Source organism: Heterocephalus glaber, unplaced genomic scaffold (genome assembly GCF_053883595.1).
Source record: "Heterocephalus glaber isolate CG9 unplaced genomic scaffold, H.glaber_assembly_v1.0 deba00000937, whole genome shotgun sequence".
In the NCBI taxonomy this organism is placed as follows: Eukaryota; Metazoa; Chordata; class Mammalia; order Rodentia; family Bathyergidae; genus Heterocephalus; species Heterocephalus glaber.
The window spans coordinates 5,362,224-5,377,972 of record NW_028258173.1 but is presented as its reverse complement, the minus strand read 5'-3'; the positions used below and the strand labels follow the sequence as shown (position 1 = coordinate 5,377,972).

The window sequence follows — 15,749 nt, the reverse complement described above, 5'->3', positions numbered from 1 at the left end:
CACTGAGCTAAATCCCCAGCCCAGTCCATTTTTTATTAACATTTGAATATGCCTTAAGGCTCATTTGTTAAGGCTCATTTGGTTTGCCTATGGATATCTAGTTGCTCCTGTACCATTTGTTGAAAAGGACATACTTTCTGTTGAAAATTAGTCATTTTCTTAACCCAACACACCTTTGCCCTCACCAACCTCTGTGCTGCTATTGGCAAATATGTTGCCAATATTGATGGGGTAGGGGAAAGAACTGAACCTCCAGAGCCAGAGTAGGGCTGGTCCTTGGGAGGGGTGAGAAAGTGGCTAGGATAGGTCTGGAGGTGGGGAACTGGGAAGGAGATGGATTAGAGGTATGGGAGGGAGAGCTCGTGGCTTTTTGGGAGCCCTACGTCCACTTGATGTCTCTGAGGCAGCACATCTCCCTGACCCTGCCCATGTCACAGCCTGTCCATGTGACCTGCGGCAGAATTGGGGAGCAATTGTTGGGTAATCATCTATAGGAGTGGGCACCCAGCAAGAGCTGGAGGCAGGAATGGGGCCAGATGCTGGCCTGACTTTTGCGACTTCGTCTGGAGGGACCACCTCAAAAGCTGCTCTTTGGAAAGGGGTGAGATATCCCCAGAGCACAGGGAGGAGGCTGGTCATCTCTGGCATAGCAGGGGCACGGGTTTCTGAGTGCCTGATCTCAGGGCCAGGATGCGGTCCACAGGGGACTGGACCCAGCCGGCTGCACAGGAAGGTGGGAGAGAGAGGACAAGGTGCCCTTTGTTCCCACCTCTCAGGACCCTGGGCCTGCCCAGCCTGTGCTCCTGTCTCCTGGGTGCTGCGCACCAGGAGGAGTGGACTGGGTCCTGGCCCCAGCTCTCAGTTTGCCCTGAAACATGCTCAGTGGGCCAGGAGACCCCGTGTATGTCCCTGAGCTGCTGATGGCCAAGCTGGTGATGGAGCCAGCAGCCTGTGGCTGGGCAGCCAGGTGTGCTTGCCCCATTCAGAAAAACTGCCCCTTGGGAGGGAGTGTTACTGGGGGCCAACAGGGTTAGCTGGGCTAGACAAAAAGACCGTGTATTTCCACTGAATCTATAAATCTCTCCCCAATTGTTTTTATGGAAGTCCCTGCTTTTTGTTGTTGTTGTTGGTGGTGGTGGTGGTGTGTATGTGTGTGTGTGTGTGTGTGTGTGTGTGTGAGTGTGAGTGTGTATATACTGAACCCAGAAGCTCTGCCCTGAGCTGCATCCTCGGCCTTTTTTTTATGTTTTATTTTGAGACAGTCTCTACGTCACTAAGTTGCTCAGGTGGGGCCCATACTTGCCATCCTTCTGCCTTGGACTCCCAGAATACGGGGGTCACAGGCGTGGGCCACCATGCCCAGCTTCCCTACAGCAGAGAACACCCTTAGAATCGAACTTCACCCACGATTGCAAATGCAGTCTGTTCCTTTGCGAAGAGATTGGTTAGGACCTGTTTGTTTCATAGCCTGGTTCTTTCTCCAGGCCAAATTTCTGAACCAGGATTCTGGGGCTGGAGTAGCGACATTGGTGCATTTCTCTCTGAGATACTTTTATTTCAGGATTGAATACCAGATGGAAAGGAGGCAATAGCTCAGATCTTCTCAGCTTGGGTGTCTTGGGATGGAATCATTGCCTTGTAAACCCCACCATCCTCAGTGATATCCTGGCCCAAATGGAACATCCTGGCCAGAAGAAGGGAGTCTTTACCTCCTGGCCACTCTTGTTTGTTTGTTTGTTTTTGAGACAAGGTCTCACTATGTAACTCAGGCTGGGCTCAAACTGGCAGTGATCCTTCTGCCTCAGCCTCCTAAATGCTTGGATTACAGCACCACCACACCGGGCACCTCTTGGCCACTCTTGACCTTAACTTAGCCTCAGGCAGCTGGGGGAGTATGAGAAATGCTGATGTCCTGCTCTTCCAAGAAGGAAGTTCTCTGACTGGGAGCTGGGGCAGGGGGACCCCCCTGATCTGGCTGCACTAGTTTGGAGGAGTTTTTGTCTCACTGAGCTGGGAGCAGGAGGAGAGGGAGCAACTCAAGTATTTGGTTCAAATACCACCCAACTCTTCTTTTTTTTTTTTTTTGGTACCAGGGATCAAACTTGGGTCCTTGCGCTTGCAAAGCAGGCACTGGAACCACTGAGCTAAATCCCCGGCCCTATCTTCTTATTAAAGGTTAGTAGATTTTCTTGAACAGTGTTTCTTTGTTTGCTATATTCACTTAGGATCATTTCCAGATACTTTGAGTGGTTTTATTAATACAACATCAGTTTCACTAGAGAATGGGTCTGCAGAGTTCCTCATGCTGAAAGTTCAGCTCTTGTAATCGTTTTTAATTTGGCCTTACTGTTGATTTATAATCTTAAAATTCTATTTTTTTTTTTTTTGGTACCGGGGATTGAACTCGGGTCCTTGCGCTTGCGCAGCAGGCGGCAAAACCACTGAGCTAAATCCCCGGCCCTTAAAATTCTATTTTTGAATCAGGGAAGTTTGCATAGGAACTGGATATTTGGTGAATGTATTAGTTTCTGCTACTAAAACAAAATATCTGAAACGATAAACTTACAAAGAGGAAGGGTTTGCTGTGGCTCATAGCTTTGGAGGTTTCTGTCCATGGTTGGTTGGCTCCACCGTTTTGGAGCCTTTGGTGAGCAGCACACCATGGTGGAAACACATAGTGAAAGAGCAGAGTTGTTTATCTCATGGCCAGGATCCAAGGAGGACAGAAAGTGCTGAGTCCCACTCAGCCTCCTCTTCACAGGCACAGCCATTATCAAAAGACCTAGATCAACTTCTTCACGTTTCTGCCACCTCCTGACGGCACTGTGGGCTGGGGACCAAGCCTTTTAACACATGAGCCTTTAGGGAATTCATATCCAAACCATAGCAGTGATTCTAAGGAATTGTTAACTATTTCCAAGGCATGATAATAGCATCATGGTTTTTTTTTTGGGTACCGGGGATCAAAATCGGTACCTTGCACTTGTGAGGCAGGAGGTGGAACCACTGAGTTAAATCCGGGCCCAATCATGGTTATTTTAAAAAAGTTATTTGTTAGAAATATATACTGAGGGAGATACGGAAAGCTAGAGAGACCTGGCGTTTTCGTAGCTCCGGAAACAGAAGGGAGCCAAGATGGTTTACATCTCGAATGGACGAGTGTTGGACAGTCAGAGTCAGTCCCCGTGGAGACTAACACTAATAACAGATTTCTTCTGGGGAATAGCTGAGTTTGTGGTTTTGTTTTTCAAAACTCTGCTCCAGCAAGATGTGAAAAAAGGAAGAGGCTACAGAAACTCATCTGATTCCAGATACGGTGATGGAAGAGGGCCCCCAGGAAACCCTCCCCGGAGAATGGGTCCAACCAATCATCTTCAAGGTCCCAGTCCTCCTCCAATGGGTCGTGGGTGAGGAAGGTAAATGTCTGCTGTAGGAAGCAGACAACTAGACATGCACATTCATAGCAGAAGGAAACCATCAGAAAGTGGAGCGCTGACAGTGCTGGACAAGTAGATGAGTGTGTGTGTCACCACAGGGATTGCTCTGTGTTCTCACAGATGAATGAGGTCATGCCAGGAAAACTCTGCAGAGATCTGGCCTGACCCATAATATGCAGTTCTATCGATGCATATGTTTGTCTCATTGTCGTTTTTGTATAGTTGATTAAGGTATTGATATAATTTTAATAAATATTTTTAGGTTGCATACTGACCCTTCATCTTTATATAATTAAGTCACAGAAGCTCTGACCCTGGAGAAAATAAATAAAAGCCTGTGTGTTTAGTACTGAAAAAAAAAAAAAAAAAGAAAAGAAATATATACTGAGGAGGGCCGGGGATTTAGTTCAGTAGTTACGGCGCCTGTCTTGAAAGCACAAGGACCTGAGTTCGATCCCTGGTACCAAAAAAAAAAAAAAAAAAAGAAAGAAATATATGCTGAGGTATTGACAGATGGAACAATAGGATATATGGAATTTATTAAAAATCCCATATTTATAGTCAAGTTTGGGCTATAAGTGAGGAGTGGGTAGAGGATACAGATGAAATAAAATTGGCTAATTATTATTGTATCCGCAAAATGGATTCATGGGGTTCATTACACCATTCTCTCTACTTCTAGACATGTTTGAAATTTTCCATAAAAATGAAGTTTTTATCTTTCCTACATCTGAAATATACTTCATTTGGTATTTTAGAAATATAACTAATCCGGGGCCAGGGATTTAGCTCAGTGGTTTTGCCGCCTGCTGTGCAAGCACAAGGACCCGAGTTCGATCCTTGGAACCAAAAAGAAAAAAAAAAAAAAAAGAAAAGAAAAAGTAGAAATATAACTAATTCATTAACTTGAATTAAAATTTAAAAAGCTGTGTGGAGTAGTGTATCCCTGTTATCCCAGCTACTGGGGAGACTGAGGCAGGAGAATCCCAAGATTGAGGCCAGCTTGGGCAATATTAGCAAGCATCATCTAAAAAAATTTTAATTAAAACATTATATATATATGGTTTTGCAAAACCAAGAGATCAAAACTCCAAGTACTCTATGTTCTGAAACAATCATGTGTAAGCAGCTTTTGCAAAAATACATTTTCACTAAAACCAGTTTAGTTCTCAGTATCTGAAACTGCATGAATTTCAATCAAGTTCCCAAGAAATTTTATTAGATATTCTAATTGTGTATCAGAGGCCGGTTTTGTCATTTCAATCAAAATCATTTGTAGATGATTAATGACTTTATGAAAAAACGCAATTATGAAAATTATTCCAGTTGTATGTCAAGAATTTCTAAAAAGGCAAATTTGTGCACTGAATGGAGGCTGAGTGGAAAGTGAGTTTGCAGAAAGAAAACACAGTTGACGACTGCCTTTTGAAATGAGCTGGGATGTTCTGGATCAGTTAGAAAATGGATTAGCATTTGTGATTCACACAATTAGAGCCTGATGCCTTTCAGAATTTAAAAAGTTTCTTTTTTGTATTCTTTCTATAGACCTACTGATGGGATGATTTTTTTCAACTTCTTAAAAATGCCAACTTAAAAAATGTTTTGTCATAAATCAGAAACTAATTTTGACAATAGATCATTGATTTGCCTACTTGCATTACATGGTGCAATTGATAAAATTTTGCATAATTATAATTGGTCTTGCTAACAAAAATGTTAAAATTATGAAACTTAAAACTTTTTCATTAATCTCAATTGTGCTGCTGTAACATTGCATGTCTTGTAACTCATTATTTCAAAATAAATCATAATGATTTATTCTTTTCTTGATATTCTTTTTCTATCTATGATAATTATATTACCATTATTCAGAGGGATTTTTATGTTGGTTTGGAATCCAGGTTGAGTCCATTTGCCAACTCAATCCTAAATATTTCTCAACTCTGTACCCATCTCTGGCCTGATTCCTAGTGCTTCATGCCACTTGGATTATGATTGTCCTCTAGTGCACTCCTTGCTTCCCATCCAGTCCTTCCAAGTTCACCTTCCCCTCCAGCAAGGTGCTACAGTGGTTTATACAAAATGCAGATCTGACCAAATCTCTCTTCTGCTCAATTTGCAGTGGCCACAAACCACCGACAGCAATTACTCAGTTTTGAGTATACAAAAGGAGAAGCCCTGAACTCCACTTTGAGAAATTCTGCATTAGCAGTTAGGTACAACATGCCAGTGTGGGAAACTGCTAATAATCATAAATACAAATGTGGAAACTGAAACCTTGTGACAATACTTTATTGTATTCTTGACCAAGTAATTTATTATACTTCTTAAGATCTCCCAGAAGCTGACTACTAAATTATTCTTGAGGAGGCAAGAAACAAAAACCAATTTATACTATAGAACCTTCAAAGTTGTTAAGAATTATTGACATTTTGCACCTCTGAAAATAGGATGAGAGTGTAAATTAAAAGAAGGATTGGTAGAAATTTATTTAAGGAGATTCGTTTCCACATTAAACTTTTAAAAGAATATTATTAAACTCCCAACTGAACACTCCTCTTTGACTTCCTATATAATGAGAACGGATTAAGCACATCTAATTATGTTCCCACCTGAAATCCCACTGAAATGGTAATGTCGAGGGTTTTTGCCTTTTTTGTTTTACCGGGACTTGAACCCAGGGCCCTTCACACTGAGCCACTTCCCCAGCCCAGCCCTTTCTTATTTTTTATTTTGAGATATGGTCTCACTAAGTCAATAAATTGCCCAGAAAGAACTTGGACTTGTGACATTCTTGTCTCAGCTTGCCAGAGGGCTGGCGTTAGGGCCGTGGGCCACCACACCAGCTTACGGATTCTTAAAAGCACAAGCTAAGAATGTTGGGGAGGATAGGACAACATCGCTCAGAACTTAAAAACAGAAGGATAAGAGGTAATTGATTTAACATCTCCAGAGAGCTGGATATTAAACTATTAGTGAGGAGCTGGAAACAAACTGATTTATACTACAGAATCTTCAAAATGGTTAGGAATTGTTGACATTTTGCATCTCTGGAAATAGCATCAGGATGTGAACGAAACAAAGATCAGTAGACATCTACTTAAAGGAATTCCTTTCCACACACTATTTACCCACTTGACTGCCCCTCCCAACCTTGGTATTTTAGTCTGTTTTGTGTTTCTGTAAAAAAGAATACCTGAGGCTGGGTGACTCATAAAGTAATGAGGTATTTAGCCCACAGTGCTGGAGATTCCAGAGTGTGTTACCCACATCTGTTTGGCTCAGGCGAGGGTCTCCTGGCAGCTGGCATCACAATGATGGGAGCCCGGGAGGAAGAGATCGCTTAGAGACAGGAAGCCAGGGCTCAAGGGGAGGCACCAGCTGCATTATAACAACCTACTGTCTCGGGACCTAATCTACTCCACTAATCCCTCATGAGGGCAGTGCTCCTGAGACCTAATCATCTCCCACTAGGTCTCACCTCTTAAAGGTCCATTACCTCTCAATACTATGATGTTGGGGATCAAGAGTCCAGCAAGTGAACCTTTGGGGGACAAACCATAGTACCTGGCAAAAGACCTGGAGTTAGAGTCTTGATTCAGCAGTTGAAGATGCAGTATGTTAACGAGGACAGGTGTATTAAGGGGATATATCAATAACGAATGCTTCCAGAAAGGAGGATAAAGAAGATAAATGGATGGAAAACAGTAGAAAAAAATAAGAAAAACTAGAGGACACATAAAAAAGACCCAATGCCCAAATAATAGAAATTCCAGAAAGAGAGAAAATGGCAGGATTATGAAAAATCAATGCAAATAATTCATTCAGGCATGGTGGTGCATGCCTGTAAACCCACTCCCCTACTCTTGAGGCTGAGGCAGGAATATCACCGAGTTGGAGGCTAGCCGGGGTTACATAGTGAGTTCAAGGCTAGCCTGAACTACATACATAGTGCAATCCTGTCTCAAAATACAAAAACAAAGAAAGAAAAAAAGAAAAGAAAGAAAGAAAGAAAGAAAGAAAGAAAAATTCTATAAAATTTTCTATAATCAAAGGACAGGAGTTTCTCAAATGAAAGAGTGCCTGATACCCAAAAATGATTTTACAAGATTCCAGAAAAGAAAAAATAGGTCATATGAAAAAGATTCAAGAATGGCTTTAGGTTTCTCAAAATAGAGGCTGGAGCCGGGGATTTAGCTCAGTGGTTCCATGGCCTGCTTCACAAGCACAAAGTCCCGAGTTTGATCCCTGGTACCAAAATAAAAAAAAAAAAAAAAAAAAAAGTAGTTGGAACAACGGAGCAATGCCTTGAAGACTATGAAGGAAAACTTTCTAACCCAGATTTCTATACTTAGCCAAACTATCAATGCAAAGGTGGAACAGGCTTTTTCAGATTTAATATCTTCAAAACTTTTCCTCTCTCATACTCCTTCACAGTAGGAGGCTTCTGGAAGACTTGCTCAATCAAATGAGAATATAAATTAAGAAGAAGATGTGAGGTACACAAGGGAGATTCAACACAGAAATATGTTACCAGAAAGGCAGTGAAAAATGAGCCAGGCGAGGAGCACAAGATTGCAGGAGGTCAGAGCTCAGGGAAAAATTTCTTCCTCAAAATAATGAAACAAATGAAATCCTTGGTGTGAATTAACAGCTGGAGGGGCTATTTAAACAACTGGCAAAAAATTTGGGATAGAATTGTTGATGACTTCATAGAAAACAAAGCAAATCCCCAAACATAACTAGTATCAATGTTAGTGTGGGCAAAGTTTTAAGAGAGGAAAAGTAATTGTATGAGGGCCTGCTGTGGATGGGATTTACGTAAGTGTAATTATTTGAACACTGAATTCTAATCTATCCAAAATTATGATATGATTAAGCTAGGAGGCAGGAAATGTGCATATGTTTGTTTGTTTTTCTGGTACCAGGGATCGAACATAAAGAAAGTATCAACATGAAGTATCAAGGCAAGTACGGAATTTAGAAGGTTTGGTAAATACCAAATGGCTCAAATGGAAAAATCTGAAAGCAGTTGACTACGGGAAAAAGAAATAGCAGGAGAGTGGCTGGGAACTACTGATTTTGAAAAACAACCCTCCTAGAGTCCCAAATTGAACTTTTTTTTTTTGGTAGCGGGGATCAAACTCAGGACCTTGAGCTTGTGAGGCAGGTGCCACCACTGAGCTAAATCCCTGGCCCCCAAGTTGAACTTTGTCCTCGGGCCCAGTGCTCAGAGAACAAGACCAAATTCTGATGCCTCTCCTTCAAGGTCACCTGCAACCAGAACTTTGCCTACTGCTCTTGTGGTATTCCTGCTCTGTGTCTTCCGTGACACCACCAGCTCCCTGTAGGTCCACATGAACATGGAGATGTCACACCTGCGCCCCTTTTTGCCTGGCCTCTACTTTTTTTCTGTCTGCCCTCTACCTGCCCTAGCTTCTCTTTTCCTGCTGTCCTGCGGGTTATTTTTTATCATTCCATTTTGACTCAGCTGTAGTGGGTTTTTTTTTGTTTTTTTGGTACCGGGGATCGAACTCGGGTCCTTGCGCTTTCGCAGCAGGCGGCGAAACCACTGAGCTAAATCCCCGGCCCCAGCTGTAGTGTTTTTCAGTGTCTGTCTCTATAGCTCTTTAAACACTTGTGTTTCCTACTAGGCATCTCATTATACATATGGATCCCGTCACAGTGTATTGCTTCCCACACTGTACCAGTGTTATCGAGGCATACAAACTTCCTCTCTATTTAGGTTCCTTTACCTTCTCCCACTGATAATGGAGTTCTCCTAAATGTTTACATCTCTTACAACCACTTTAGACATGTTATAACTTTTGCTTTAACCATCAACTATCATTTAGAAACTCAAGAGGAGAATTTTGGTCTATTATATTTACTCTTATTTTGATATTCTTCACTGTTCTTTCTTCACTCTGGATGGCCCCTGTTTCTTTCTTTTATAATTATTTTTTAAGTTTGAAAAACTTTCTATAGTTATTCTTTGGGGTTTTTTTGTTTTTTGTTTTTGGTACCAGGGATCGAACTTGGGACCTTGTGCTTTCAAGGTAGGTGGTGGAACCACTGAGCTAAATCCCTGGCCCTCTATAGTTATTCTTTCAGGATAGTTCTTCTGGGGACACAGATCTCGTCCTCTTGTCTACACTCTGTTCTGCTTCTCTGTCAGTCTACCCCTGGGCCTTAATTCCTGCAGCTATAGAAACATTTTCATGGAGTGAGAAATAATGTAAGAAACTTAAAGAATAAGACAATGATGACAGTAAAGTTTACATAGCTGAGGCCAGTTGGAAACTCTTTGTCCTGATGAGACAAAAAGCTTGGCTTGCATCCTCAGTACCTTTATTTATAGTGTAGATAAGGAAACCAGAAAGTGGCTGCCTGATTGGAACAGGGAGAATGGCTAGGGTCTGCAGGAGATAATGCTTGATGTTTCTCTGGCAAATGGGTGGGAAGGAAGATAGTTCTCTTCTGGGCCAGGCCTTGCTCCACCACGCCCTCCACGGGAGGAGGTGAGTTAGGCCATAGTGATCTACAGTGCATGGCTCCCAGCACAAATCTGGGAGTGTAAGGCCACTGTCATATTCCTTCAGTATTGCTTCAGCTATTCTGGGCCATTTTAGTGCAGGACCCAATTTCGTAGAGAGATGAATTGCTCGTGTGGAGCTGACTAGCATCACTCAGTATTGTACACAGATACCCGCGACACAAACTCACAGCAATAGCAAAGGGGGTGGTCTTGAAGCTACAGAATTACAGGAGTCTAGAATGTAGTAATTTTATATAGTTATGATTGAACGCTCCTCTTTACATTGGCTCACATTTTTCTCAACTGCAAATGGTGCCACGTACAGTCTGTGTTTGAGCGCATAAGTTTTGATAAACTTTATAATAGACTCATGTATATGTTATGGTATAAATAAATGATCTCTTATCTGCAGATATTTTGTACATTCACAACATACCTTTTTATTAATCTTTTGATATTTCTAGGCAACATAGTTCATCTGTGAGCTTTTTCAAATGACTATTAAATGTCTAAAAGAAACAAATGCACATATAAGTGGGCCCATGTGGTTGAAGGGTCAACTGTATATCTAATAACAGAACTTCAAATATCATGAAGTCATGGAGCAAGAATTGGCAAAAACTGAAGGGAGAAACATAAATTTTTAAAAGTCAGGTATTAGTTAAACACATACAGTCTAAAGTTAAACGTATACATTCCTTATGATGCAGAATTCACCTGTATTTACCCAAGAAATATAAATATATACGGTAATACCTCAGTTCACGAATGTTTTGCAAACAATTCAGTTCTCAAATAAAAGCATTGGACAAAATTTTGCTTCCATTCACAAACTCCACATGAGGTGACAAACACAACCACAGCATCTTCCCCACACGAACACAAACACGGACATCTTCCTCAAAATCGTAAAACAAAGTTTGTGAACTGAGGTATCACTGTATAGACAAAAAGTTTTACAACAATGTTCATAAGAGATTCATTAATAATAGCCAGGACTGGGCATGGTGGCACACACCTGCGGACCAAGCAGTCATGAGGCTGAGACCCAAGGATCACCTGTAAGTTCGAGGCCAGCCTGGGCTACATGTCAAGACAATATTTTTATTTATTTATTTATTTTTGGTACCGGTATCGAACTCGAGGTCCTTGCGCTTGTGTAGCAGGCAGCAAAACCACTGAGCTAAATCCCCATAGCCTGGGCTACATATGAGTTCAAGGTCAGACTGAACTACATAGTGAAACCCTGTCTCAAAAAAAAAAAAAAAAAAAGCCAGAAATGGGAAACAACGTAAACATTCATCAGTGAGAGAGTAAGTAAAAATTGTGCAGTGTATTCGTGCAATGGAATAATAAATACTTACACAGATCTTTTGCAAAAGGGAACAGGACCAAGAGATAGAATGAGGGGGAGGGAAGAGATGGGAAGGGAAAATAAGAAGAACTAAGATGTGTTATGCGGATTGTAGATGTATCAGTTTCCCATGATGAGTTTAATCACTGTGTCCTGAAAATATGTACCAATAAAAATAGAAATAGAAACTTAAAATAGGAACAAACTATGACACATGCAATCACAGAAAATATATACAGTATGATCATATTTTTTATGAAGTTTGAGAACAGTCAAAACTAATGCACTGAAAGAAATGGGAGTAGTGGCTGTCTGTAGGAATGGTAGATTGATTGGAAGATTACAAGGAAATGGAACTGTCTATGATGGGGTTTGGATTACATGGGTACATATCATCAAATGAATTAAATCATACAGTAAGATCTCTGTCTTCTACTGTATATAAATTGTTACTTAATTTTAATATGGGATGGCAAAAAGCAATCAATGTAGGGCCGGGGATTTAGCTCAGTGGTTTTGCTGCCTGCTGCACAAGTGCAAGGACCCGAGTTCGATCCCCGGTACCAAAAAAAAAAAAAAAAAGAGAGAGAGAAAGCAATCAATGTAGTAATTCACATTAACAAGAAAAAGAAAATATGATTATCTCAATTAAATGCATTTTCAAATGCAGAAAATGCATTTGACAAAATTGAATACTGATACATGATTTTTAAAATTTTTAGCAAGCTAGTAATAGAGGAGAGCTTCTTAAATCTGATAAAGAACAGCTACCCTCAAAAAAAGGTCAGCAACAATTATCATTCAGAATGACAGAATATTAAAGACATTCCTCTAGAGAATAGGAAAAAGATAAAAATATCAGCTCTTTTCACTACTATTTGATATTACATTGGATTGCTAGTGCAGCAATAAGGAAAGAAAAAAAGACATAAAATGGATAAGGATTGGAACATGATTGTACATATGGAAAATCCAAAATAATCTATAAAATATTATCATTTTCTAGTTTGTTGTGGTGGCATACACATGGAGGCTGAGGCAGGAGTATATCTGGAGCTTAGGAGTTCAAGGCCAGCCATGGTATAATAAAACAATTCTTTTTATATGGTGCTAGGGCATCAAACCCAGTGCCTCGAGCATGCTAGAGTATTATAATTAATAAGTGAATCCATCAAGATCTTTAGGCATTAAGTCAACTAAACAAATCATTGTGTTTTTACGTGTCAGCAACTAACAAAGAAATTATTTTTTTAATATGCGGTCTCACTGTGTTGCCTCAGCCCCCCGAGTAGCTGGGACTATAGGCGTGGCTCACCACACTTGGCTGAAGAAATTAAATTTTACAAACAACATTGTTGCCAGGCATGGTGGGACATCCATACAATCCCAGCTGCACTCAGGAGGCTGAGGCAGGAGGATCAAAAGTTTGAAACAAGCCTGGGCTATGTAGCAAGTTTAAGACGAGCCTGAACTATATATCAAGACCCCGTCTCAAAACAAAACCATTGTTTATAATAATGTCGAAAAGTGCCAGACATGTAGGAATAAATCTAAGGAAAAGGGTGCCCAACTCTATACTGAAAACTGTAAAACTTTATTGAGACATTAAAGAACCACAATACATTGAACTATATGTTAATATTCATGAATTGAATGATTCCATTCAGTTAAAACACAACATCTATCTGAATTAATCAACAGGTTTAATGTGACCCTAATCCGATCCCAACAAGTTTTCTTGTAGAAATCAAAAAGCTGATTGTAAAATGCATGTGGAAATCCAAATGGCCCAGAATACCTGAAGCAATAATGACAGCGGCCTTACACTCCCAGAGTTGCAAATGTTAAGGCCCAGGGGTAGACTGACAGAGGAGCAGAACAGAGTGCAGACAAGATAAGAAATCTGTGTCCCCAGAACTGTCAGGCTTCCTGGCCCCAAAGCCCACAGCTCTCAGACCTCCTGTTTGGCAGCACCCTGCTCCCCTGACTATGGCTGAGAGTTCTAGAGGCTTAGCAGGTACCAGAAGGTTTATTGAGACTCGACGTTTCACCCAGCGTTTACGTGTCTATTATACAGTATTTTATTTTTGGGGGTACTGGGGATCGAACTCGGGACCTTGCACTTGCGAGGCAGGCAGTGGAACCACTGAGCTAAATCCCCGGCCCCTTATGCAGTATTTTAAATTAATAAATCTAAAACCAATTTTCTTAATTTAAAAACAAATCTACTGGGCTAATATTGAGTTAAAAAGAACCCTGAAATTCACATACTTGCCGTGCAGTTGGCTATCTGGAATCTGGAGACCTCACCATTCCGCAGTTGTCGAGTAGATAGAGGGAAGGGTCCCCACCGCCATGGCAGGTGAAGAGCCCTCTGCCTGCTCGCTGGAGCCAGAACACAGCACAGAGCATAGTCTGTACCTGGCTGCTCTGCCTGGGACTTTTAATCTGGAGGGATTGAAGTGGAGTTGCAGAGGTGAATGAAGACTTCCTGGACTTGATGCCCTGGGTGGATCAGGAGTCTGCTCGGGTATCAGGTACTGGGGCAGCGACCTAATGGCATCATCTCAGTGGACAACTTCAGTGGCCTTGGAGGCCATCTCAACTGCTTAGTCCTGGGAACACTTATTTGGGTTGAATTTTATACCTCATATGAGTGCTGCCTGAAAGACTCATGAAAAGAAGGCATAATTAGAATTGTGTGTCTGTATCTATATCACAGGGGTATAGTGAGGTAGGTGCCAACCAGTGACCTGCAGCTGGTGCTCGGAGACTTGCACATGCCTGCCCGCCCTCCATCTTCTCTGCTTGAGTCCTCTTGAGGAATCCCATATGTGAAACTTTTCCCCAGAATGCAAGACCAGGCAAGCTCTCCTCCATGTTGCTTGTTTCTAGTGGGAGGCTCCCTCCTCAGCACCAAGACAAGTCCTTACCAGCTTCTTTCCCCCAGGGAGCCCTGGATCTCAGATGTGCTTGCCAAGCCCTGCCCGCTTGCCTCCATGGCTGCTGTTTGACTTCAGAGAGGTAGCTGGGGAGAGAGGGCCAGGGCCCAGCCCCAGTCATCATCCCAGGGTCCCTTAGCTTGGCCTCCTTGGATTAGGAAAGGGAGAAAGGAGGACCCCCAAGGAAGAGAATGCTTCCAGACACCTCTGATGGAGACCCCCAAAAGGCAGTAGAGTAGTTAAGAGGGTGGATTCCAAAGCTCTGCTAGTTACTGTGTGAGTTGGGCCCAGTCACCTAAACTCTTTACGCCTCGTTTTCTCTTTGGAACATGGGAATAATTGTACCAGCGTTGTAAGGGTGGCTATACAGATGTTGGCTATTGTGTCCCCACGTAGACCAAAAAGTGATATGCTGGGGTCAGACACTGGATTTTTTTTTCTAATACTGAGGATTAAACCCAGGGCCTTCGTATTGAGCTGTTATTCCCAGTCCTAGTTTGTTTGTTTATTTTTTTGAGACAAGGTCTAGCTTTGAGGATTGCAAGTTCAAATTCAGCTTGGGCAACTTAGTGAGTCAGTGAGACTTTGTCTCAAAATCTAAAAATTTTTAAAAGGGCTGAGGGTGTAGCTCAGTGCAAAGGCCCTGGGTTCAGTCCCCAGTTTGGGGTTGGTGTCTGCAACAAGTCCTCCCCTCCTTGAATGCATACCCTTTGCAATGTGATTTTGTCATCCCTCCGGGCAAGAGGGACCCACCCCTTAACTCTGGATTGGCTTTGTAGCTTTCTTTGCTCAATGGGATGTGGCAGAAATGATCTTGTACATCTTAAGACCTGCTCTCAAATGGCCTTCCAGTTTCTGCTCTTGTGTTCTTGGGACCCTCTGTTACCTTGTCAAGGGGCTCAGCCTAGCCAAATGGAGGGTGAGGGGCCACATGGAGGAGAATCAAGGCACCCAGCTGAGAGCTTGCCTGAACTGTCAGGCAGGACAGTGAGGCCATCTTGGGGCATCCAGCTCCGGTCCAGTCACTAGAAACCCCAAGTCAGAGGAGAAGGAAGCTGATCCTATCCAAGTCACTGATCCACAAAATCACAAGCAAATACATGGCCATATTTTTAAGCCTTCAGATTTTGGAAGACTTGGAGTGGAGACCAGCTTCACAGGTAACTGAATTGTTCCCAGACTCTCTCTTTATTGTATATAGTCCCAGGGTCAGTGGCACTTCCTCCCTGGGTTCCACCCAAGGCCTCTCTCTCAATGTGCTTCTGGTTCATCCTTCACCCACAAAGGTGGAAACTCTTCTATGTTATATCGCGGCTTGAGGGACCCCAGAAGACTGGCCTGGCTGCTGAGGAAATATCAAACTATAAACCAACAAGGCCAAAAGACCATGGACTTTTGGAAGGGTTAGGAAGGGAAAGGTTAAACACTCAGAACTGTCACCCCCTGAGGCAGAATTAGGGAAGGGCCTGCTGAGAAAT

General features: G+C 42.2%; 2 protein-coding genes across 4 annotated transcripts in view; one reads left to right on the top strand and one right to left on the bottom strand.

Moving 5' to 3' along the window:
* The window catches only part of St6galnac2 (ST6 N-acetylgalactosaminide alpha-2,6-sialyltransferase 2), a 38,180-nt gene extending 24,453 nt beyond the window's left edge, over positions 1 to 13,727 (bottom strand). The window contains exon 1 of one of the 3 annotated variants that reach the window (XM_087208425.1): positions 13,601 to 13,727. The gene's annotated coding sequence lies outside the window, so the exon portion shown is untranslated. The remainder of the gene's footprint in view (positions 1 to 13,600) is intronic. The other 2 variants (XM_087208426.1, XM_087208428.1) reach the window with 2 other exon arrangements.
* On the top strand, positions 3,095 to 3,574 carry LOC101720503 (selenoprotein K-like). The gene has a single exon (XM_013078100.3). It carries the CDS (start codon positions 3,136 to 3,138, stop codon positions 3,409 to 3,411), a length of 276 nt encoding a protein of 91 aa, XP_012933554.1. The 5' UTR covers positions 3,095 to 3,135; the 3' UTR covers positions 3,412 to 3,574.
* Positions 13,728 to 15,749: the final 2,022 nt, after the last annotated feature.

Bases quoted from the DNA above. Each gene is read 5' to 3' on its own strand.
- LOC101720503 (XM_013078100.3), top strand. From the start codon at position 3,136: ATGGTTTACATCTCGAATGGACGAGTGTTGGACAGTCAGAGTCAGTCC.